The sequence below is a fragment of the Abramis brama genome (genome assembly GCF_963993115.1).
Source record: "Abramis brama genome assembly, chromosome: 21".
NCBI classification, from domain to species: Eukaryota; Metazoa; Chordata; class Actinopteri; order Cypriniformes; family Leuciscidae; genus Abramis; species Abramis brama.
In genome coordinates, this window is record NC_139983.1 from 2,101,586 (window position 1) to 2,124,199 (window position 22,614).

At 40.7% G+C, this 22,614-nt stretch overlaps 3 protein-coding genes across 3 annotated transcripts in view; 2 read left to right on the forward strand and 1 right to left on the reverse strand.

The window, feature by feature from the left end:
* Positions 1-1,231: 1,231 nt before the first annotated feature.
* On the forward strand, positions 1,232-14,372 carry serpina10b (serpin peptidase inhibitor, clade A (alpha-1 antiproteinase, antitrypsin), member 10b). Its single transcript, XM_084097117.1, has 5 exons — positions 1,232-1,747; positions 2,058-2,682; positions 12,084-12,357; positions 13,190-13,337; positions 13,990-14,372. Exons 2-5 carry the CDS (start codon positions 2,091-2,093, stop codon positions 14,179-14,181), a joined length of 1,206 nt encoding a protein of 401 aa, XP_083953243.1. The 5' UTR covers positions 1,232-1,747; positions 2,058-2,090; the 3' UTR covers positions 14,182-14,372.
* A 1,751-nt stretch (positions 14,373-16,123) lies between these two features.
* Positions 16,124-22,614, reverse strand: part of LOC311072348 (nuclear factor 7, brain-like) — a 33,917-nt gene continuing 27,426 nt past the window's right edge. Inside the window, exon 6 of the mRNA XM_084097312.1 lies at positions 16,124-18,435. Within this exon, the coding sequence (XP_083953438.1) occupies positions 17,960-18,435 (476 nt within the window). The 3' untranslated portion in view covers positions 16,124-17,959. The remainder of the gene's footprint in view (positions 18,436-22,614) is intronic.
* LOC311072349 (uncharacterized protein) overlaps positions 17,863-22,614 on the forward strand; it is a 43,410-nt gene continuing 38,658 nt past the window's right edge. Inside the window, exon 1 of the mRNA XM_084097313.1 lies at positions 17,863-17,976. The gene's annotated coding sequence lies outside the window, so the exon portion shown is untranslated. The remainder of the gene's footprint in view (positions 17,977-22,614) is intronic.

A 22,614-nucleotide genomic window follows, 5' to 3' on the forward strand; every position in this document is an offset into this window, starting at 1 on the left:
CAGTGACTTCAGGCACACGGGTCATTCCTACAGCTTAGCAGGTTTGTTGAATTAATATTTTTTTTAATTCAGTGATTTTTTTGGCTTTTCAGAGGGAGAGATGTCTGTCTACCAGTAAACACACTGGTCAAGCTCAGGTTAACCTAATAATCCACATTCAAATATTTCACATTCACTTTGACATTAGTCCACCATGTTACATGACATTCTTACAAGGCAATGTGTAACGGTGGGGGTTTTAAGCTAATGAGCTCACGAGCACCCTTCTGAAACATCGGGCCTGTCTGAATACCACACATGCAGTCTTTGCACTTGACACCTACATGACCATGTATTTCCTGTTGGCCCAAGTGTTCAAGCGTGAAGACTGCAAGTGTGTGTAGAACACTTGATTATCTGATGGGACACACTTTAAAATGCAAGTGTTTACAGAGCTTTATTTAGATTTTCAATAATGATTTTAAAAAAATCCTAAAATTAAATGTGCATGCAATACAATACCCATGTAATAAAACACAATTTAAAAACTGTGGTGCTTCTAATTAAATTATAATAAATAAAAACAGTTGCAAATGTTGTACAAAAAGCCTTCTCATCTTTGCACCAATAAAATGTGCAACACTTGGTTTTACAACCAAATTATCTGTAAAATCTAATTATTTTAACTTGCAGTGGAATGTTTTCCTCGACATTTCAGGACACGTGACCTCCCGAACATGATGCATGATGGGATACGCTTAGCCTCCGAAGCTGTATTCGATTGGGCGTATGCTTGAGATTTTAAAGGGTTATGTATATGTAACCTTTATTTCAAAGTGAAGTTGAGAAAGCGTGATTGGGGGCGCGGGAATTTGCCTGTCAAGTGCTTAAAAAAGTTGTTGTTTTAAATTATGCTTGGGTACTAATCATTATGAATTTCTATTAATTTGGGTACATCTATGCATGAAAAGCCATGTGGTGTGAAAGTTGCATTTTATGCAAAATATATGCAGTGTTCTTTCATGGGGACTTAATCCAGCAAACTGTAGGAATGACCTGCATGTGATTTCTCATGACTGAAGCTGATCCACAGCTGATTTTACACTCGTTATACGGTTAAGTTTGGCTGATCGTCCACCGTCTTCACATCCGAGTTCACCTTCAGTTGTGATTATGATTCAGACGCACTTCGCTGCTTCACATGAACAAATGACGTACATGCCCAAAATAAGCATTCTGTCATCATTTACACGCACTATGACTTTCTTTCTTCTGTGGAGCATAAAAGAAGATATTTGAAGGACATTCAGTTGTTTTTTCCATATAATCAATGGGATTCAGTGTTGTTTTGGACACCATTGACTCTCATTGACTCCATTTGACGCCACATTATGGACAAGAAGTTTTGTGTTCCACAGAAGACAGTAAGTCATGCAGGTCTGGAACGACATGAGGGAGAGTAAATAATGACAGACGGTTCATTTGTGGGTGAACAATCCCTTTAAGTTGTGATGACCTGAAAAATATGTAGATATTGTAGTGAGTTCCCTACGATCATTCTTAATGAAGTACTTACTCGAGCTGTCATCAAAACTCAAACTTAAATCAGAAGGACCTGGCGATCGCCGTCATTGATCTGTCTCGGATGAGTCTTTAGGCTGGAAATTGTTTGATTGTTAATAGATAATCTCTAACGCACACTGAACTTTGTCTCTGCAAACAGTCAGAACACAACAGACAACACAGGATCTTTCTCTGCGGTCTGTCGGTGAGTATAAATGTTATTTTACATATATAATTATAGTTCACATTTTCAGATGTTAGGGTTTTTTTATTCTTCAAGGTTTTGCCACCATGTTTGGTGCTTTTAGTTCTTCCATTAGTACAGAATAGTTTCGCAAACAGATTATTATTTTGTAGCTTATATTTTGTGCATTAAAAAAAAAAAAACATGCATAGCTAACAGTACAGTTCAGTATGTATTGCATTGGGTCTTCTTGTGTCTGCATTCATTATTAAATCTCAATATAATCAATAAACAATATAGTTTATTTATTTATTTATTTATATATCTTCAGGTCAAGGGATTTTCTGACAAACAAGATTATAAAATGGACTTAAAAGTGCTGTTCACCCTCATTTTTTCATCTGGATTTCTGTGCGTTCTCAAAAGTCAAGAGACCAAAACTCCTGGTGTCACTGATCTGGCCTTCAAAAATATTGACTTTGCCATGAACCTCTATCGCAAGATATCAAGTTTTCATGACAAAAACGTCTTCTTCTCACCGCTAAGTGTTTCCACGTCTTTCGCCACGCTCTTACTGGCTGCCAAGGGCTCGACTCGCAGTGAGATCTTGAAGGGACTGAATCTGGACTCTCTGGATGCAAGCGGAGACGCTTTGCTCGTCCCACGGCTCTTCGAGCAGCTGCAGAAGAACATCTCGCAGGACAGAAAACTGCAGATGGAGCAGGGCACGGCACTCTTCGTGGACGAGCGCTTTCAGGTCGAGAGTCTCTTCAGCGATCAGATCAAGACGTTCTTTGGTGCTGATGTGAATAATGTGGATTTCAGCAAGGCTGAGCTCAGCAAGAGCATCGTCAATGAGTATGTGAGCAGAAAGACCGGCAATAAAGTGAATGAAATGGTGACGAGTATCGAGCCATTGACGAAGATGATGCTCCTCAACACCATTTTCTATCAGGGTGAGTTTCTCTGCGCATGCATGGCTAAATATTATGTTCTTCCTCTGTGTTTTTGTCTAGTTTCCCAGTACAAATATTCAGTGGCGGCTCGGCAAGGGAGGCACAGCCTACCCAAAACATTGAGGTGAAAATGGGAGAAGGACGATTTAATGTCAATAAAATTCCCGGTTATTCATTAAATGTCTCAGAATGTGTATTTCCTGTTTGTTATTTCACCACTTTTAAGTGTAATCACCATGCGAGTCTAAGGAAATAGAGAAAGGGAGGGGGAGGCAAATCCTTAGCCGAAGACTTGTGCCTTCATTGGTAAAAAAATTTTTACCAATCACCATTGAGTATTTCACCCTTGGGGCCCTATTTTAACGATCTGAAATGCAAGTATCAAGCACGAAACGCAAGTAACTGTGGGCGGATCTCGGGCACTGTTGTTATTATACCGGCGGGATAAATGACTCTTGCGCCCGGCGCAAATCTAAAATGGGTTGGTCTGAAGTAGCTTCATTACTCATAGGTGTGGTTTGGGCGTCATCAGAGCGTCATCTCACATTCCCTTTAAGAGCAGGCGCGCTTGTTCCATGGCGGATTTGCCAGGCGCACGCCAGGAGCGGTTCACAGCCGAGGAGACCGACGTTCTCATCAGGGACGTAAAACACAGAGAAGTGACATTGGGGATGGAGAAACCCACCCAAATTAGCTTCGGTTAAACAGGCGAATAAAAATTTGAGTAAATGTGTAAGCTAGATTTATGCCTATTTTTACACATCTTCATGGACACAACAATGATTTCCCTCATGTGTTAATATTGTTCCTTGTAATAATGTATGGTTTTCTAAAAATGAGAACTGATGCGTCTGTGTAGATGAGATAAGCAAAGTGTATGCGCGTTGTGCACACGCTACACTGATTATGGCCAAGCATGCGCCCTTAAAATAGCATCTGAATAACATGTGCAACGCGCCACTGACTTTAGACGAGGTTTTTCCTGGTCAGTGGCGGAATTGTTTTCTGAAACTGCAAAATAGCACCAGGGAACGTTTGCGCCGGAACACGCCTCCTTTTTGCGCTGAACCGCCCCCGGGAGCGCAAGTTCATTCCCTAATTTACCGACGTGCGTCTGTGGAGGGAAAAGTCCGCTGTGCGTCGGGTGCAAAATAGGAATGATACATGTGTCGCTGTACAAAGTCATTTGCGCTGGGTGTAAGATAGGGCCCTTGGTATATAAACCAATCATCGACGAGACATAAATTACGTAATATTTGTTTGAACTGCTACCACTGATGTAACTATGGAGAATAGAGATATTGAATATTTGATCGCTAAAATTTTTTCTAAACTACCATTCAAACAACAGCTATAAATTAAAAATGAAGGAAGATCCCATGCCTAAGTTGAATATATACTAACGTTACAGCAATCAGCTTCACTAAACGACCGAACGTACTCTTTTAACACAGACATTTAAAAGGACATGTATTTTGGCTTCAAGTGATAGGACAAGGTGAGTTAACTAATATCTATATTGTCTTGATGTATGTGTCATTTTCTACAAATATTCTGTCTATAAGTGACCAGAAAAGCCATTTTAAAGCAGTTAAAAAATATTTTGTGTGCCTACTCTATTTTAAAACCCACCAGCCGCCACTGCAAATATTTAAACATTTGTAAATCGAGATATATTAACTGGAGATGCAAAATGACAAAATATTAAGTGTTGTTTTCTGAAAAAGTTTTTGTTTCTGAAAAAGTTTGTGCTTAAAACAAGAACAAATATCTGTATGGATTCTAAACCCATTCTAAATCTTAACTTAAAGGGAAAACGTCTCTGGTTACTTTCGTGACCTCAGTTCCCTGAGAGGAGGGAATGAGACATTGCTATCTACGCTATAGGGTGTATCCCCTCCTTCCCTTAATACTGAAGCTTAATTGCACAGCACCAGTAAACTTTACTGGCCAATGACGTTTGAACTTGCAAGCTAGGGGCGGAGCCATCCACTATATTGCTTGTTACTCATTGTCATTGCCTCAGAATCTTAAGACTGAAAAGCAACATTTATAAGTCTCTGAGGTTTGTACACAGTAGCATGTGCAATGTCTCATTACCTCTTCTCATGGAACTGAGGTTACGAAAGTAACCGGAGACGCTCCCTTTCGAGTCAGTCTCTCGACATTGCGAGCTACGCTTTTAGGAATAGCATAAAATCCCGCTGTGTACAGAACTCAAACGTAGCGAACAAAATCACAATAAAAAAATCAAGTTTGAGTCTGTTGACTGCCTTACATACCAACTAGCGGACCTAGGAGAAACCATGACAGCCAACAGAATTACAGCTCGAGTGCTTATCTAAGGCAATGAATAAATGATCTAATCATAGCAGCCGAGTAAAAGCAGAGCTCAGTACCAGACCTAGTTGAAACCACACAGTTCAGATTGAAGGGCATGGTCAGTACTGGACCCTGTTAAAACGACGCATTTCAGAGTGAAAGGAGTGGTCAGGTGCACAAACAAACAATAGAAAGTCAGCTGGCATCTCTTTGCACAGACAAAATGTGGTACACAAGAGGAAATATCAAGGTTGTAAAGTCTAGCAAAGGTGTTTCTAGAAGACCATCCTGCAGCCAGACAAAATGTCCTAAATCGACATTCCTTTTGCCCAAGCCTACGAAGAAGCCATGCTCTTAGGCCCCGTCCACACTACTGCGTTTTAGTTTAGAAACGGAGAATTAAAACGAATACGATCTCCGTCCACACCAGCATTTTAGCTGCGTATTAGAATTGATCTCCGTCCACATTAAAACGACTGAAAACGCGGATCACGTGACCATTCACCAACACTGGGCATGTGCGTGCCGGTGTAAACACAACTTCATTGATAAAATTATCCCACCATGCGCTGGTTCTTCCCGGGTTAACCCAAAACCGACGCTCCATGTACGGTCGATACCGCCGCTGCATACGCAAGTTGTCACAGATCGCTCGAATAATAGCTTGCCTCCGGCGCATGTAGGCAGTTATAGCATTGTAAAATGCAGAATTTACTTGCACAACAGCGGCTAGCAAAGATATACGCCATGACTGATGACACCCAATCATAGAGCCGAGCGTGAGCCTCTACTACGTCATCGTTTCTAAAGTCCTCCGTTTTGACCCGTCTAGACTAAAACGCCCTCCGGAGATTCAAAACGGAAAACGGGTCTGCAGCGTTTCTAAACTTCTCCATTTTGGGTCTCCGTTTTTGCCGTTTTAGTGTGGACGGGAGGTGCAAACGTAGAAAAAGGTCTCCGTTTTTAAACGAAAACGCAGTAGTGTGGACGGGGCCTTAGTAGAATGAGCGTGGACTCCAAAAGCACAACCTCCGAAATACACAAACAGCTGTTCTGACAGCCTGAACTGACTCGTTGAATCTGTCCACATAAACTAGTAAAGCGCGACCGGGCATAAAGCATGCAGGTTTCTGAGGGGTATACGCTTGCAGTTTTATAATTTGCACTCTGTATGAAGTAGACAACACTCTGGGCACATATTGTAACTGCTTCTGAGTGTCAGCCTGATCATGCAGTCATTCCTACCAAAATTTCAAACAAGCAGTGCTCGTAGACCATGCATGCAGGTCCCCTACTGTTTTACCACACGCCAAAGTGAGTAAAAGCGTTGTCTTGAGAGAGAGAGCACATTTAACCGCACCGTATGCAGTTGTTTGAAAAGTGGCAAAATCCCAGACAGGAATCCAGTTAGGGCGAGAAGGATGCAACCGCCTCGCTTCCCTTAGAATTCTTGACACTAACACATGCCTCCCTACTAAGCAATGCTCAATGTGTAAATGGAAAGCTGAAATGGCAGCCTGGTTGAAGGGGCTCTTGCTTCTGCAATCGTGTCCAAAACTTGCTGTGATGTGGTCAGTGTCTGGCCGTCGCGATGACTTACCAGACATGCAAGTTCCAGAGCTTTGGGCTATGGTGACATATTGTGCTCATCGCCGGAGATACCAGATCTATTAACTCCAGAAACCACGGATGGTTGGGTCAGTTCGGTGCAACCAACAAAACTGTCTCCCACTCTTCCCTAATCTTGTGCAGAACCAGCGGCATGATCTTGATCGGGGAAAAGCATATTTGAGCCCTTCGGCTAGCGACTCGATAGAGTCATTGGTCAGCATAAAGAACAGTGAGCAGTGTATGTTCTCCCCTGAGGTGAGAGACTGAATCTCTGCTTGCAAAATAGGCGCAAGATCTGGAACACGGTGGAGGAGCTGCAGCTCGCTTTGGAAGAAAACGACTCGGCGCCTTAGATTACTTCTGCACCTCCAAAAACTTCTCAGAAAAAGACCCCACAGCATGCCAAGCAAGCGCAAGCCATGAGTGACACTGAAGTATGACAAAACTGCTCATGCTGCTTCCAATACCTTGAGCGGTCTTCTTAGTCGCCCTGAACGCCAGGTCCGTGATGTTGTGGCTCATCCAAGGCCTGCAGCATTTTGGCTTGAAAAACCTGGAGCATTGCCATTGTGTGAATGGCTAGTGCTGCCTGGCTGGCTGCCATATGCACTTTTTCAGCAATATGGGCTGTAGTATGGCACGGCTTCGAGGGAAACAATGGCGTAGACTTCTATCTATGTACGCTGGGCAGAGGTGGGCTGCAGCGGCCTCTTCAACGAGCAGTCTGCACCATCGACAGAGGAAAGGAGAAGAGTTTCTGATTATAATTTCACAAAGTCATTTGAAGCCATTCCATAGCTTAATGTGAGGGACAGAAGTCTATTTACATCATTAAATTAAAGTTTACGGAAACTCGTTTTCCCTCCTCTGCGGCTGTCAATCATTCTCCATTCAGTATTCAAACAGCGCGTGCGCCTCGTCCGGTTACAGCAGGATGCACGGTAAAACTCTCTCCAATATGATATATTCACATCATGTGAACTTTTAAATGCGCACTTGTGCGGTGCAGCGCTGCACACTGTGACTCCATGTTGCTTTGAGCACATCATTCTGCATACGCGCTTTGTGCGCTCTGTTTTGAAGCGTTTCATATTATCATGGTTTTGCGCACTGAAAGATAAGGCCTATATTTTTTATGTCTAGCCTGCACAATACATTTAAAATAAGCATAATTTCATTGTATATTACTTCTGTGTAGTGTAGTGTAGGCTATATATATATACACACTTCTGAATTCTTGACATTCATATATAAATATAAAATTGTGAAATGTATGAAGGCCTGATTGAATTTTATGAGTACTAATAGTAATTTGTTTTTATTAACATGTTTAGATTTTATAAAATTACTGTGCAGATTTTCTCAAGAATTACTTTTTGTTGCTGATTTATACACTCACTAAGTTTAATAAAAATACACAATACATTTATGTAATATTTAAAGGTGTTAACTGTAATCTTACACTGCAAAATGATAACTTACAAAGGATTAAATTCATCACAATTATGTAAGTATCTGGATATTTGCCACGGGCGAGGGCTTCGATAACCTCTCTCTTTTTTGACCATACATGTGTTTGCATCCCTGAACTAACCATTCAGAAACGGCCTGTTGCATTCTACATGTTGTCACTTCTTCTTGAGTCTCTCCATCATTGTCCGACTCCAGTTTAAACATAAAAGGCAGAACAGTTTCTGACATTTTAGTGCTTGTCTGCGTGAGGTAATCGGAGGTGCTAACACACACACACACACAGGAGCTCTTGTAGCTCTGCACCTCTGTGCCGGGAGCAGCAGCTCATTTGCATTTAAAGGGCCACAAACTACACGTTTTTACTGACCCTCAAAAAGGGACAACTTTAACATGCTGTACAAAATTATCTGTGGGGTATTTTGAGCTAAAACTTCACATACACACTCTGTGGACAACAGAGACTTATTTTACACATTGTAAAAAGGGGCATTATACCACCCCTTTAAGTAGCGTAGCTTGCAATGTCGAGATACAGACTCAAAAGGGAACAAGATTATTTTTCTGACCCCAATTGCAGATATTTGTTCTTGGTTTAAGTAAAAATTATCTTAACTCTTTCCCCGCCAGCATTTTTTTAAAAGTTGGCAGTCAGCACCAGCATTTGTTTTAATGAAACTTGCCCACATTCAAATGTTGATAAAAAAAAGAATGCATGAAGCTAATTTTTTATTTTATTTTTTTAAATAAAAAAGCAGAGGCTGTTTTTTTTTTTTTCATTTGATATATTGCATTCATAAAACAAAATATTCTGGGGGAAAGTATGAGAGTATTGAGAAGATCAAAAAGGTAATATTTTGAACAAAAAGCTGAGAAAATCATGTTTTTGTCAGAGACTTCGTCGGGATGGGATTCAGAATGGTGATCAAAAAATATATAGTATAGTATAGTGGATCGGGCGGCAGTCGAAGGCGGGGGCCCCGACAACCCGATCCCTGGACACGGAAACAAGCTTTATAGACGTGGAACGTCATCTCGCTGATGGGGAAGGAACCTGAGATTGTGTGTGAGGTTCAGAGGCACCGACTAGAGATAGAGGGTTGCTTCCCTGCGCCTTCGGGTCTGGGATAGGTCTCTCACTGTCGTGTGTGCCTACGGGCCGAACGGCAGTGCTGAGTATCCGGCCCTCTTGGGGTCTCTGGGAGGGGTGCTGGAAAGTGCTCCGACTGGGGACTCCGTCGTTCTACTGGGGGACTTCAATGCCCACGTGGGCAGCGACAGTGACACCTGGAGGGGCAGTGTTCTGTTATTGGACTTCTGTGCTAGTTACAACTTGTCCATAATGAACACCATGTTCCAGCATAAGGGTGTCCATCAGTGCACGACTGCACGTGGCACCAGGATACCCTAGGCCAGAGGTCGATGATCGACTTTGTGGTCATTTCATCCGACCTCCGGCCGTATGTCTTGGACACTCGGGTGAAGAGAGGGGCGGAGCTGTCAACTGATCACCACCTGGTGGTGAGTTGGATCCGATGGCGGGGGGGAAAGCTGGACAGACTCGGCAGACCCAAACGTGAGGGTCTGTTGGGAACGTTTGGCCGATTCCCCTGTCAGAGAGATCTTAAACTCCCACCTCCGGCGGAGCTTTGACCGGATCCTGAGGGAGTCTGAAGATAATGAGTCAGAGTGGACCATGTTCTCCACCTCCATTGTTGACTCGGCCGCTCGGAGCTGTGGCCGTAAGGTCTCCGGTGCCTGTCGAGGCGGCAATCCCCGAACCCGGTGGTGGACACCGTAAGTAAGGGATGCCTTCAAGCTGAAGGAGGAGTCCTATCAGGCCTGGCTGGCTTGTGGGACTCCTGAGGCAGCTGAGGGGTACCAGCAGGCCAAGCGGATTGCAGCCCGGGTGGTTGTGGAGGCAAAAAATCTGGCCTGGGAGGAGTTCGGTGAGGCCATGGAGAAGGACTACCGGTTGGCCTCAAATAGATTCTGGCAAACCGCCCGGCGCCTCTGCAGAGGGAAGCAGTGCCCTACCAACGCCATTTACAGTGGAGGTGGGCAGCTGTTGACCTCAACTGGGGATATCGTCGGACAGTGTAAGGAATACTTCGAAGATCTCCTCAATCCCACCGTCACGTCTTCCATTGGGGAAGCAGAGGCCAAGGGCTCAGAGATGGACTCGTCCATTACCCAAGCTGAAGTCACCGAGGTAGTGAAGAAGCTCCTCATGGCAAGGCACCGGGGGTGGATGAGATCCGCCCTGAGTACCTCAAGTCTCTGGATGTTGTGGAGTGGCTTCGCTGACACACCTCTGCAACATCGCGTGGCGGTCGGGGACAGTGCCTTTGGGCTGGCAGACCGGAGTGGTGGTCCCTCTTTTTACGAATGGAAAAGAAGAGGGTGTGTTCCAACTATAGGGGGATCACACTTCTCAGCCTCCCTGGGAAAGTCTATGCCAGGGTACTGGAGAGGAGATTTCGGCCGATAGTAGAACCTCAGATTCAGGAGGAACAATGTGGTTTTTGTCCCGGTCGTGGAACACTGGACCAGCTCTATACCCTATCCAGGGTCCTGGAGGGTTCATGGGATTTTGCCCAACCTATCCACATGTGCTTTGTGGATTTGGAGAAGGCATTTGACTGTGTCCCTCGTGGCGTCCTGTGGAGGGTGCTCTGGGAGTATGGAGTCCAGGGCCCTTTGCTAAGGGCTGTACGGTCCCTGTACGACCGGAGCAGGAGCTTGGTTCGCATTGATGGCAGTAAGTCAGACTTGTTCCCGGTGCATGTTGGACTCCGGCAGGACTGCCCTTTGTCACCAGTTCTGTTTTTTAAATTTTTATGGACAGAATTTAAAGGCGCAGCCAGGGGCCGGATGGTGTAAGGTTTGGGGACCACACAATTTCGTCTCTGCTCTATGCGGATAATGTTGTCGTGTTGGCCCCATCAGACCAGGACCTTCAGCATGCACTGGGACGGTTTGCAGCCGAGTGTGAAGCGGCTGGGATGAGAATCAGTACCTGTAAATCCGAGGCCATGGTTCTCAGTCGGAAAAGGGTGGCTTGCCCACTTCAGGTAGGTGGAGAGTTCCTGCCTCAAGTGGAGGAGTTCAAGTATCTTGGGGTCTTGTTCATGAGTGAGGGAAGGATGGAACGGGAGATTGACAGACGGATCGGTGCAGCTTCTGCAGTAATGCGGTCGATGTACCGGTCTGTCGTGGAGAAGAAGGAGCTGAGCTGCAAGGCGAAGCTCTCGATTTACTGTTCAATCTACGTTCCTACTCTCACCTATTGTCATGAGCTGTGGCTGGACGCTCCCTTAGAGATAGGGTGAGAAGCTCGGTCACTCAGGAGGAGCTCAGAGTAGAGACGCTGCTCCTCCACATCGAGAGGTGCCAGCTGAGGTGGCTCGGGCATCTGTTCCGGATGCCTGTTGTGGACGTCTTCCCTGGGAGGTGTTCCGGGCGCGTCCCACGCTGGAGGGATTATGGCTGGCTTGGGTACGCCTCGGTGTCCCCCCGGAAGAGCTAGAGGAAGTGTCTAGGGAGAGGGAAGTCTGGGCATCTCTGCTTAGACTGCTGCCCCCGCGACCCGGCCCCGGATAAGCGGAAGAAGATGGATGGGTTCAACATTTCATTTAGTAACATTAGGCAGTTTTGATTTATATGCTGTTTGATGTTCACGTTAGCTGACTAGTGTCAGCAATGCTTATATTACTTGTTTCTGCTGCTTCTTCTCCTGTGTTTTGATCTGGAGATTCAGTACTCTTTCAGAAGATGCGTAATAGCGCCCCCTACTGTATAACAGTGAAAATGTGGATTGCCAGAAAATCCAATCATGGTGGGGAAAGTTAATCAATCAAAATATATTTTTTCAGAAAACAAGATTTAATATCTTAAGTAATTTTGATTCTCAAGTAAAATAATTTCTTGCAGTGTGGAAACAGCAATGAACTAATGTAAAACAATTGTTATATCATCTAAAACTCTTTGTTTTCAAGGTGACTGGGATCATCCGTTCAACCCCAACAGCACGGAAATGAGTCGTTTTTATGTCGACAAGTACAAGATTGTTCAAGTCCCCATGATGTTTAAGGAAGATAAATTCTCGACGGCTGAAGACAGTGAGCTGCGCGCTCGAGTGCTGCGCCTGCCGTACCGCGGTGGAGCGGCTCTGCTCATCGTCCTGCCCGACGCCGCTGCCGACTACACCGTCATAGATGACGAGATCAACGCTGAGCGATTCTTAGGCTGGATCAAAAACATGAGGCGAACGTGAGCGGCATATTTGGGAGATGTTCACACAGAATGTGTTTTTGCATTCCACTGCGCTACTTTTTCATTGTTTTTCTATGTAAATGCGCTAGACAGACGTGTTTGATCGCTGTGCTCGCGTGTTTTGAGCATCTCATGCATGACAAGGCATTCTAAAAATCGCTCTTGTTTTTACTTATTTTTTAATTATGAATTCATAATTTTTTTTGTATGGCTAAAAATTGTCACACAATTTGCCATGTTTCTTTGCGTTATATCACTAATAAACACTCGACTCCTAGCACAACTACATGATATGATTACAAAATCTTTTAACACATTTTTAATCATTTTTGAATATAGTGTGAAGTTGTCAATTTTCCAAGGCTGGGCATCAGTTTTGGCCACTACTGTGTGTGCGTACTAAAACTATACATTTAAAATGTAAACGGAACATATAACAATAAGTAATTCACAATATTAATAAAAACTATAACAGCTTCTCAAAGATAGAAAAAAAAATAACCATTTACTTTTCTTTGTGTTCTTTCAAAACCCTGATAAACACAAAACAAAGACCCTTTTCATCATAACAGTGAATGAAATTCATGAAAAAAAATATCTTCTCAAAGACTCAAAGCGATGTAAGGCAATAGTGCAGGATTAATACACTCATACTTTTCTGCAACTGAAAAACATGATCACTATCAGCTGCTGTTGTGTGGAGAAGACAGACGGGAGAGTAAATTAATTCCCATATTTGGTGGAACTTTATTCATCCTCTATTTTAACCTCATGATTGACTTTTATACATGTTGTACTGTCTTTCTCCGACTCTCTCTCTCTCGTTCAGGAGAATGGAGGTTCATCTGCCCAAGTTCAAGATGGAGCAGTCTTACAACATGCATGAAATTCTGCCACATCTGGGCATCGACAGTGTTTTCCTCGATTCAGCCAACCTGACGGGTTTAAGCAAAGAGGGGCATCTGAAAATCTCACAGGTTACTGTAGCCTCACACACACTCACATTAACTGTTTTTATGTGAATCTTGGGTTATTGTGCATAGATTCTAAAAATCTGCATAAAAACATTTGCACTCATTTGCACTTTTTTTAATTATATAATAAGACACTCACATAAACTACGGTGGAAACACGTTAACTGAATAAATCCCTCGACGCCTCATGAGATGATGTGATTGGATAACTGGAGTAACCAGTGGACCAATGGCATCGCAGCATCTCAGATGTTGGTTTGGTGTTTCTGAAACACCGGAGTCGAAGTGTGTGATCAGAATGATTGGGTTTAATTCCCTCAGAAGCGTCTCACACACACGAGTGTGTTCCCGAACACCAGCATCCGGACGCTAGAGAACATGACAGCGTTTATTGTGTTCGTCTGACGCTCTGAGACACACTCGTTTATGATGGAGGGAAAAAGAGCCCGATTGCAGAAACTTACAGTTTTATTACTGATAATTTACACCAATTTCACAGGAAGTGATGATTTTGTTCTCTTGAACACATGAGATGGAAATGCTGCTTTATTCACAAATGTTTTATGCCATATTATAATTTTACGCATAAGTTAAATTGACAACATTGGATGTAAACGCAGCCATTAATGCTTGATTACGTGTGTGTGTTGTGCAGGTGCTGCATAAAGCCGTGATCGAGGTGGATGAGAAAGGCACCAGCGCAGCCTCCGCCACATCAGTGGGAATCACGGCTTATTCTCTTCCAGCCACTTTCATCATCAACAGGCCCTTCTTCTTCTTTCTGTACCATGAAGCCACTTCTAGCCTGTTGTTCATGGGGAGAGTGATCGACCCCACACAGAACTGAGAACACAAACACGGGCCGCCACTAAACAGAAACATGCTTTCAACAAACGCAGACAACGGGTCAATCACACACTACTGACACACACATTATCAAATTAAAATCGCACAAATAGTGCACTCGTCTATAATCGTGTCTGGATGAACAGTATGTGGGTGAACAGCGTGAACATATTCTAAGAATAAAGTGAGGAAATTGTGTTGTTTTGCCTCTCTACTTTCTTTCCACGAACGGTGAGGGCTTCGTGTCCAGTGTAGACAGTGAAAATATGAGGAAATATTATGAAGAATACAGTATCTCGCCCTTGGATGCACCAGTATAACGGTGGGTAATGGAGAGACACCACCTGTGCCTCAGAATATGAGCTTCTGACTGCGTGAAGCCAAACAAGTTAAAGGGTTCATTGATTATAATTTCACTTTTCTAACTTTAGTCAGTGTGTAATGTTGCTGTCTGAACATAAACAACATCTGCAAAGTTACAACGCTCAAAGTTCAAAGCAAAGGGAGATATTTTATTTTACAGAAATAGCTTTTTAAGGACTACAACAAACGACTGATAGAGACTACACGACATTCCTCCTGGGTTAGTGACATCACCAACCCTAGAATATACATAAACCCCGCCCCCGGGGACGCATTGATATATTATCATGACAGAATATGCTAATCAATGACTAGAAGATAGTTAACTTCACATAAGCTACATAAATTCATCAACTAACCATTCAGAAATGTCCTGTTGCTTCTACATGTTGTCACTTCTTCTTGAGTCTCTCCATCTTTCTGACGAGGAAGTTTCAACGTTTTTGAAATTTTCAGTGCGTGTGTGTGAGGTAATCACACACACAGACACACACACAAGCTCTTGCAGCTCCGCCCTCTGTGCCGGGAGCAGCAGCTCATTTGCATTTAAAGGGACACACAGAAAAATTACGCGTTTTTGACAATTTGACAATTTTAACATGCTATAAAAATATCTGTGGGGTATTTTGAGATAAAACTTCACACACTCTGGGGACATCAGAGACTTGATTTACATCTTGTGAAAAGGGCATTATACCACCCCTTTAAGACAGCACAAAACAAAGAGAAACTTGTTAAAGTTGAGAAGTTGCAGTACTCTATTAATTACAATCTTTCAAATAAATCATGTAGGTTTTTTTAAAAATTAATGCGAAAGTGGACCAAATCAGAATCACAAAGATCAGATTCCCTGTGGTTTGTGCTTTTACACTGTTATTAGGCTGTTAAAAACAGATTTAGGCCACTTTTGCCTGCAGACTGAAACGCCTCTCAAAAAAGAACAAATGTAGGGCTTGATTTGTCCGTGGGGAATTGTTTAGATGGTTGTGGTTTGTGAGGAACATGAATTTATATTTATATTTCTGTATTTCTTTGTAGTTTATATTATGAGCTCATGTGAATGGCAAGTGAGTCTTCAGGTCAGTGCAGTGATCAGAGGACTGACAGGACAGAATTACAGAGCTGTTCTGATTGCTTGGCATCTAATCGTGGCTCATTTATATATTTTAGCCAGTGGAACCAGGACAACACAAACCTCAAGGAAAGCTGAAGAAAGCCTGTCAGTGACTGTTCTCTGCATTTCCAAGAGACTGTCCCTCTTCTGCCTATTATTACTATACCACTTTTATATTATTGTACTATTCACAACTCATTATTGCTTTTATAAAACGGTTACCACACAATACAAATATTATGTATTTATGCATAATATTATGTTCAGGTCTTTTTGACCCACATTTCCAACTTTCAGTCATGGGGATAACATGGATAATTTGACATGGTTTAGTGTAGATTTTTGCTCATCTTTTGGGAAAAGCAGTTTTAAAAGTAACATATTATCACTTTAACCAGTAGATGGTGTTGTGGCAAAAATTCATTAAACAATCATCAACTGCGTAAGAGACACTCTGAAATTCAAATGATCATTAAAAAGTATTTTATTCTTGCAAGAAGGCCCAGTTGCCACACAGAAGTCACCAGTACAGTCTGTGAAACAAGTGTGACGACGAGAGGGAGGGCAGAGGAGTCTTTATACTGCTTTCAAGGTCTTCTGCTTACAGGCCCTTATCTAAACAAGGGAAGGTTTCTCTGCTAGTGATCTAATCCTGCTGAGTTTATTCTTACAAACTCACAAGTTCTAAATTGGATGGCCTCTGACCCTAGGGGTCTCACCTGTTTCCCAGTGTTTCAAAACACACACACATTAGTCATATGTTGGCAGACCACGTACAGTCCAGCAAGGATCATTTCAATGTCTTACTGAAAGTAAATGAAAATCAATACTGTAAATCAATGAAAATCAAAATTTTCCATAACAATGGCAACACAGATAGATGGTGACACTAAACACACACACATACAAACACCTTCCAGCTAGTGACATAACTGCACTTTATTCTGCTGTAATTGTTGCTGTTTATTGAGGTTTGTTTTAAGTTTTGTTTTTATTTGAATCTTTTACTGAGATTCACTAGACAGCATTTCTAAAAATTACAATAAAGTCTAACGTTGAATTTTTTAGACCCCAATAAAACACATTTAAACTGAAGAGACAATTTCATTTCTGTTTAAACATTTCTATAAAGACATGTATTGTTTAGGTATGGAATATGAATAATAAAACAAACACTTGTGTGTTAAACTGCAAGCATAAGGTTAGGAGGAAATCTATATGTAGAAATAAATGATATAAATGAAAAGAGCCTTAAGATAAATAAGGTTTTGAGCTGCAAATTATCTTCACATTCATTTAAAATTGCCCTGTGACATCCATCCTATGACGTGACTGAAGACAGAAAGATGAAGGAACAAGAGAAAAAGCTAATATGACAGTGTTTAAGACAGAAAAAGACATTTCCACAATGAAATACATTATGCATATTTCATGTACATTAAATTATATTACATTAGGGACGTCTCTACAATTATTAACCCAGAAAAACAAAACTATGCTTGACACACTTGAGTTTCCACAATTCCTAATTAATAATTAACCATTAAAAAATGTCAAGCTCTTAACCAGCGAGATTCTTAATAATTTCAGACAGAATCTTTTTCGTTTTCCACGTAGATCATAAACCACTGAAATCAGTTGAGAAATATAAACGTTATTGTGCTTTTTGCCCTGATCAATATGGCCGTCTATATATTTATTATGTCTATGCTCTCATCTCCTCATAATAGTTATCATTTACATCCATGTACTTAAGTGAGCAAATGATCATTTAAACTTAAATAAACAATTATTTATTTACAAATTCATTGAAACTGTGCATGTGTAGAATTAGGCTCAGTTTATAGAAAAAAAATATTAGGCCTATATAATAATGTGTAAATGAGCAAAGTGACAAACTTCACTGTTGTTTATTGATCTGTTAAAGCAGGGTTTCTCAAACTCGGTCCTGAAGGGCCACTGTCCTGCACAGTTTAGCTCCAACCCTGATCAAACACACCTAGCTGTGAGTTTCTAGTGATCCTGAAGACATTGATTAGCTTGTTCAGGTGTGTTTGATCAGGGTTGGAGCTAAACTCTGCAGGACAGTGGCCCTTCAGGACCGAGTTTGAGAAACCCTGTGTTAAAGCAACATGAGAGTGTGTGTGTTGCTGTAGTGCTGGATATCAGTCATGTGATCATCACGGCCCAATCACAGTCAGCGTACTGATACTCAGATCAACAGCACTCTTACTCATGAGATATGGAGTAAATATTGGAAACATGATGAAAGCAGGAAGATCCAGATCTACAGGAGTGACGTTTACTGAATATTGACCGGTAAGATCCTCAGAGAGGAACAACGGAAGAATGGAAAGAGTGTGTGAGTGAAGGTGGTTGTGAATGTGTTTAGATGTGTGTTAGTTACAGGATCAGAGAACGACACCGTTCCTCTGTCATAGTCCAGATTCACTCTCACACGATCAAGCTTCTGTTTAACAGGAAAACCTCCAATCCATCCGTACGTCACACACCAGACATCAGTGTCGAAGAAAACACCTCCCTTCCTCTGGATTGATGCTGTAGTTACTCCAAGAGTCCAGCCTGAACTCTCTTTAACCTCCACATCCCAGCAGTGTGTTCCTGAGTTAAAACCCTCTGAACCCAGAACACAGAAACAGTTAAATCTCTCTGGATTATCAGGAAGAGGTTGTTTGTTCCGGCTGTATCTCACACTGGTCAGATCATCAGACACGACGAGACGTGGATCTGCAGTGTTTGGATCCAGAATCACAGGAGCTGATGAAACACAATCAACAGATGCTTTTATTCTGATCTTCATATAATGATCGACAGTGAACCCAACACAGATTATTATGAATTATGACACTCGTCCTGTTGATCAAACACATTTTCCTCTGATCACTGTCAGTGCTGTTATTAGTTTCACACTCGTTTTTATCATCAGCGTTTAACGGCATCAACTACAAACATTAAATATGGGATTCAGACATTTGTGTCCATCAGGAGAAACTGATACTTTGGGAAATTTAAATAACAATAAATCAGTGAGATGTGTTGAGATTTCTGCTGTAGATGAAGAACTGTAAGTGTGTGTGTGATCTTCATCTGATCATCTTCATTTTATTGGCTCTTATCCTCCTTATTCTCGGGGCGCTACTGTAGGTGTAACAGGGTGTGTTCCCACATGTTTTAGTTCCCAAGCACTCTAAAAAGGGGATTAGCGTACCGCTAGCATAGACTGTTTATGACCGTTACCATGGAAACCTCCGGTTCTGGTGTGGTGAAGTGCTGAGTCCAGCTTAGGACCCCAGTATTATGCCTGAACTAAAGCTGTTCTTGCGATTCTTGATTATAATCAATCAAACTTTAATTCCTGTAATAATCTTTTATTTTTTATCCTGATTATTTATATAGTTAAAGTGAAAGAAATTACATTTTTAGGTATGTTTTGTGACATTGATAATTGTTATTAAGCAATAAGGTAAAATATATATTTTTTAAATTACAAGCATGTCATGTCATAATTAATTCTTAAACATAAACATAAGTTAAAAGATATTCATGCTCATTAAAACGTAGTTCAAACAACTTATATAATAAAGTGATATCTGATTTGTTACCAGACTCTAAAGCGATTACCCATCAAACGTAATTCACGCAAGGAAATGGAATCTTGGGAGGTAGAAATAAGGTGGACAGTTATGGAGTTATTCTTGTGCCAATAATAATGAACGTAGCTTTTCAAGAAACTAATGAAAATATAAATTGAAACTAAATAAATTATCTCTGAAACTGAAAAAGAATAAATATCAGGCAAATTTTTTTACTTCGTTTTTAATACACTGCATGTTTTGCTAACTATTTCTCATATTTCAATCGCTGATCTGAACTTACAAATGCGCTTCCAGAGTTTTCATTTGCGCTTCTGAAGTTTTCGTTTACGCTCCCTGAGTTTTCGTTCGCCGTTCTGACACATTTCTCTCGTGGGGGCGGGGCTAGTAGCAGTGTGTTCTCATTGGTTACTGAGTTTTTGATTGACAGCTTCGTGACCTGGAAGTGAAGACGTCAGTGGTGTGTTTATGTGTGGATGTGAGTGTCTGTAATCGCAGCTTTCTATTTCATTTTAGTGATATTAAGTTTATATCTGTATTTATTTGCTGCTACACTATATTGTTGAGATGATTTCTTATAGAAGGAATAGTACAGACTAGGGGTGGAACGGTACACAGAAGTCACGGTTCGGTACATACCTCGGTTCAGACATCACGGTTCGGTACGAGTTCGGTACAATGGAGGGAAAAGCAAAACAAAAATGTAGAAGGCAATTTTTTTTTTTTATTGTGCATGTCTGTAGGCTGTACCACCAAAGGAAAATAAATGTCTTAAACCTTGTATTTTTTAAATAAGTTTTATTAATAAAGTAAAGGCATAGAACCAGTTTATTTGTAGTGCATTGACAATAGTTTTATATAATTAGTTTATTAATTAAATTAATAAAAAGACAAAAAGACCTTGAGATATGTTTGGTAATTGTACCTTAATGAATTTAAAATTAATTTGCTATATTTCAGATCAATATATTTGTTTTCCTTAAAATTTTAATTAACACTAACTTTATTCTCATCTGAATTATAAATAATTTATTTCTGTATAAAATAATACTACTATTAAAAACAAATTTGATTTTCTTTTAATCAATGTAGAATGTGTAACTTACTCAGTGTTGTGTGACTGTTGTAGGTTACAGTTTGACAAGAGTTTACAATTTGACAAAAGCACAATGTTGTGTTTTATTGCGAGTGTACACAAATATAAGTAAACACTTTGCAGTTTGAATGATGTCCTATGAACAAAATGGCGGAGTATGTTTTTATGTTTCCACTGTTCGATCGCGCCCGCGCCTCTCTCAACACACACACACACACACACACACGCACGCACGCAGGCACACACACACACACACAACATATTCCAGCATTGCAAACTTGACATTGCAGCCTGTCCATTATAGCCTGTCTATGATTATAGCCACGGAGCTTCAAAGCTAAGGCGGGGCTACAGATTAGGTGTCCCTATGAACCCGCGTATCTAACAGTAGTTCCGCATTACATTAATTAATTTGCACGCGAGTTTTATTTATTTTTATACCGTGTATTCTCCGTGTGTATTCATGCACCGAACCGTGACGCCCGTACCGTTTCGGTTCAATACGAATACATGTACCGTTCCACCCCTAGTACAGACGAATGATATATAGTCATCGTCGCTATATCAGGAGGATACTGGAAAACGTTAGCTTACTCGTGGTAAGTCTGATTTTTTTTTATACTATACTAATACTATTTATAATACAGTACTGGCTTTTTTCAGGTGGAGAGGCATTTTAGAGCTCAGTGAGAGCCCATAACATTATACAGCTGTGTTGTCTTGATTTAACTGTTAGCCCAATCATTACATGACTTGTTTATCTAATGTTACATTCGGTTACAGTCTTCGATTAGATCATATTTCCCCCCAGCCACCCCAAACAACATTGGGCCGATGCCATAGGACCAGAAAACTGTCAATCATTGCCTGATTCAACTTTGGCAATGTAAAGCCTTTTTTACCATGCCAATAAAGCTAGTTTGGAAACACTACTATTTGAATGCTTTTGCAAGAAGTCTCTTATGCTCATCAAGCCTGCAGTTAAAAACAAAAAACAAAACAAAAAAAACAGTAATATTATGAAATATTATTACAATTTAAAATAATGGTTCTCTTTTTTAATATACTTTAAAATGTAATTTATTTTTGTGATGCAAAGCTGAATTTTCATCAGCAAGTACTCCAGTCTTTGGCGTCTTATGATCCTTCAGAAATCATTCTAATATGATGATTTGATACTCAGTTATTATCAATGATGGAAACAGTTGTGCTGTTTAATATATTTTTTTGGAATACTTTTTTCAGGATTCATTGATGAGTAAAACGTTAACAGCATTTATTCATAAAAACAGCATTTATTCAAAATAAAAACATTTCTAACAATATAAATCGTTACCATCACCTTTTATCAATTTAACGCATTCTTGTTGAATTAAAGTACTAATTTCTTTTTAAAAAAAAAGTTATTGTTCCCAAACTTTTGAACGGTAGTGTATATTGTTACAAAAGATTTCTATTCTAAATAAATACAGTTCTTTTTAACTTTTTATTCATCAAATAATCCTGAAAAAAGTATCTCAGGTTATAAAAAAATATTAAGCAGCACAACTGTTTCCAACATTGATCATAAACCAGCATATTAGAATGATTTCTGAAGGATCATAAGACACCAAAGACTGGAGTACTTGCTGATGAAAATTCAGCTTTGCATCACAAAAATAAATTACATTTTAAAGTATATTAAAAAAGAGAACCATTATTTTAAATTGTAATAATATTTCATAATATTACTGTTTTTTTTTTTTGTTTTTTTTTGTTTTTTAACTGCAGGCTTGATGAGCATAAGAGACTTCTTTCAAAAGCATTAAAAATAGTAGTGTTTCCAAACTTTTGACTGGTACTGTATATATAATAAATATTTTAAGTCTGCAACTTGTTACTGTATGTGGGAGTTTAAAGCAGTTTGTATTGTTAGATTATAATACATTTCCTCTCTCATTTTCCAGGGAGTGGAGCAACTTTTCCATAAACAAAATTCTGATGCTGACACAGAGGATGGAGTGACAGTACCAGAGATCCACTGTCCCTGTCAGACAATAATCTTACTTTGTTCAGACACATCACCTTTGAATGACTGGGATCTTGATCTTCAGACACCTGATTTATTTTAATATAAACTAGCAAAAATTTCAATTTCCTCTAGATTAAAACAAACATAGTTCACAAGTACACAAGAGGTTTATTCTTATTAATCTATGCTGATCTTGGATTAGCATACCAACAGCATATGAATGTTGAGGGGATAGT

Excerpts from the sequence above, each read along its gene's own strand:
- serpina10b (XM_084097117.1), top strand. The coding sequence starts at position 2,091 with ATGGACTTAAAAGTGCTGTTCACCCTCATTTTTTCATCTGGATTTCTG. Across the intron at positions 2,683-12,083 it reads CAACACCATTTTCTATCAGG|GTGACTGGGATCATCCGTTC; the intron begins GTGAGTTTCTCT and ends TTTGTTTTCAAG. Across the intron at positions 13,338-13,989 it reads GGCATCTGAAAATCTCACAG|GTGCTGCATAAAGCCGTGAT; the intron begins GTTACTGTAGCC and ends TGTGTTGTGCAG.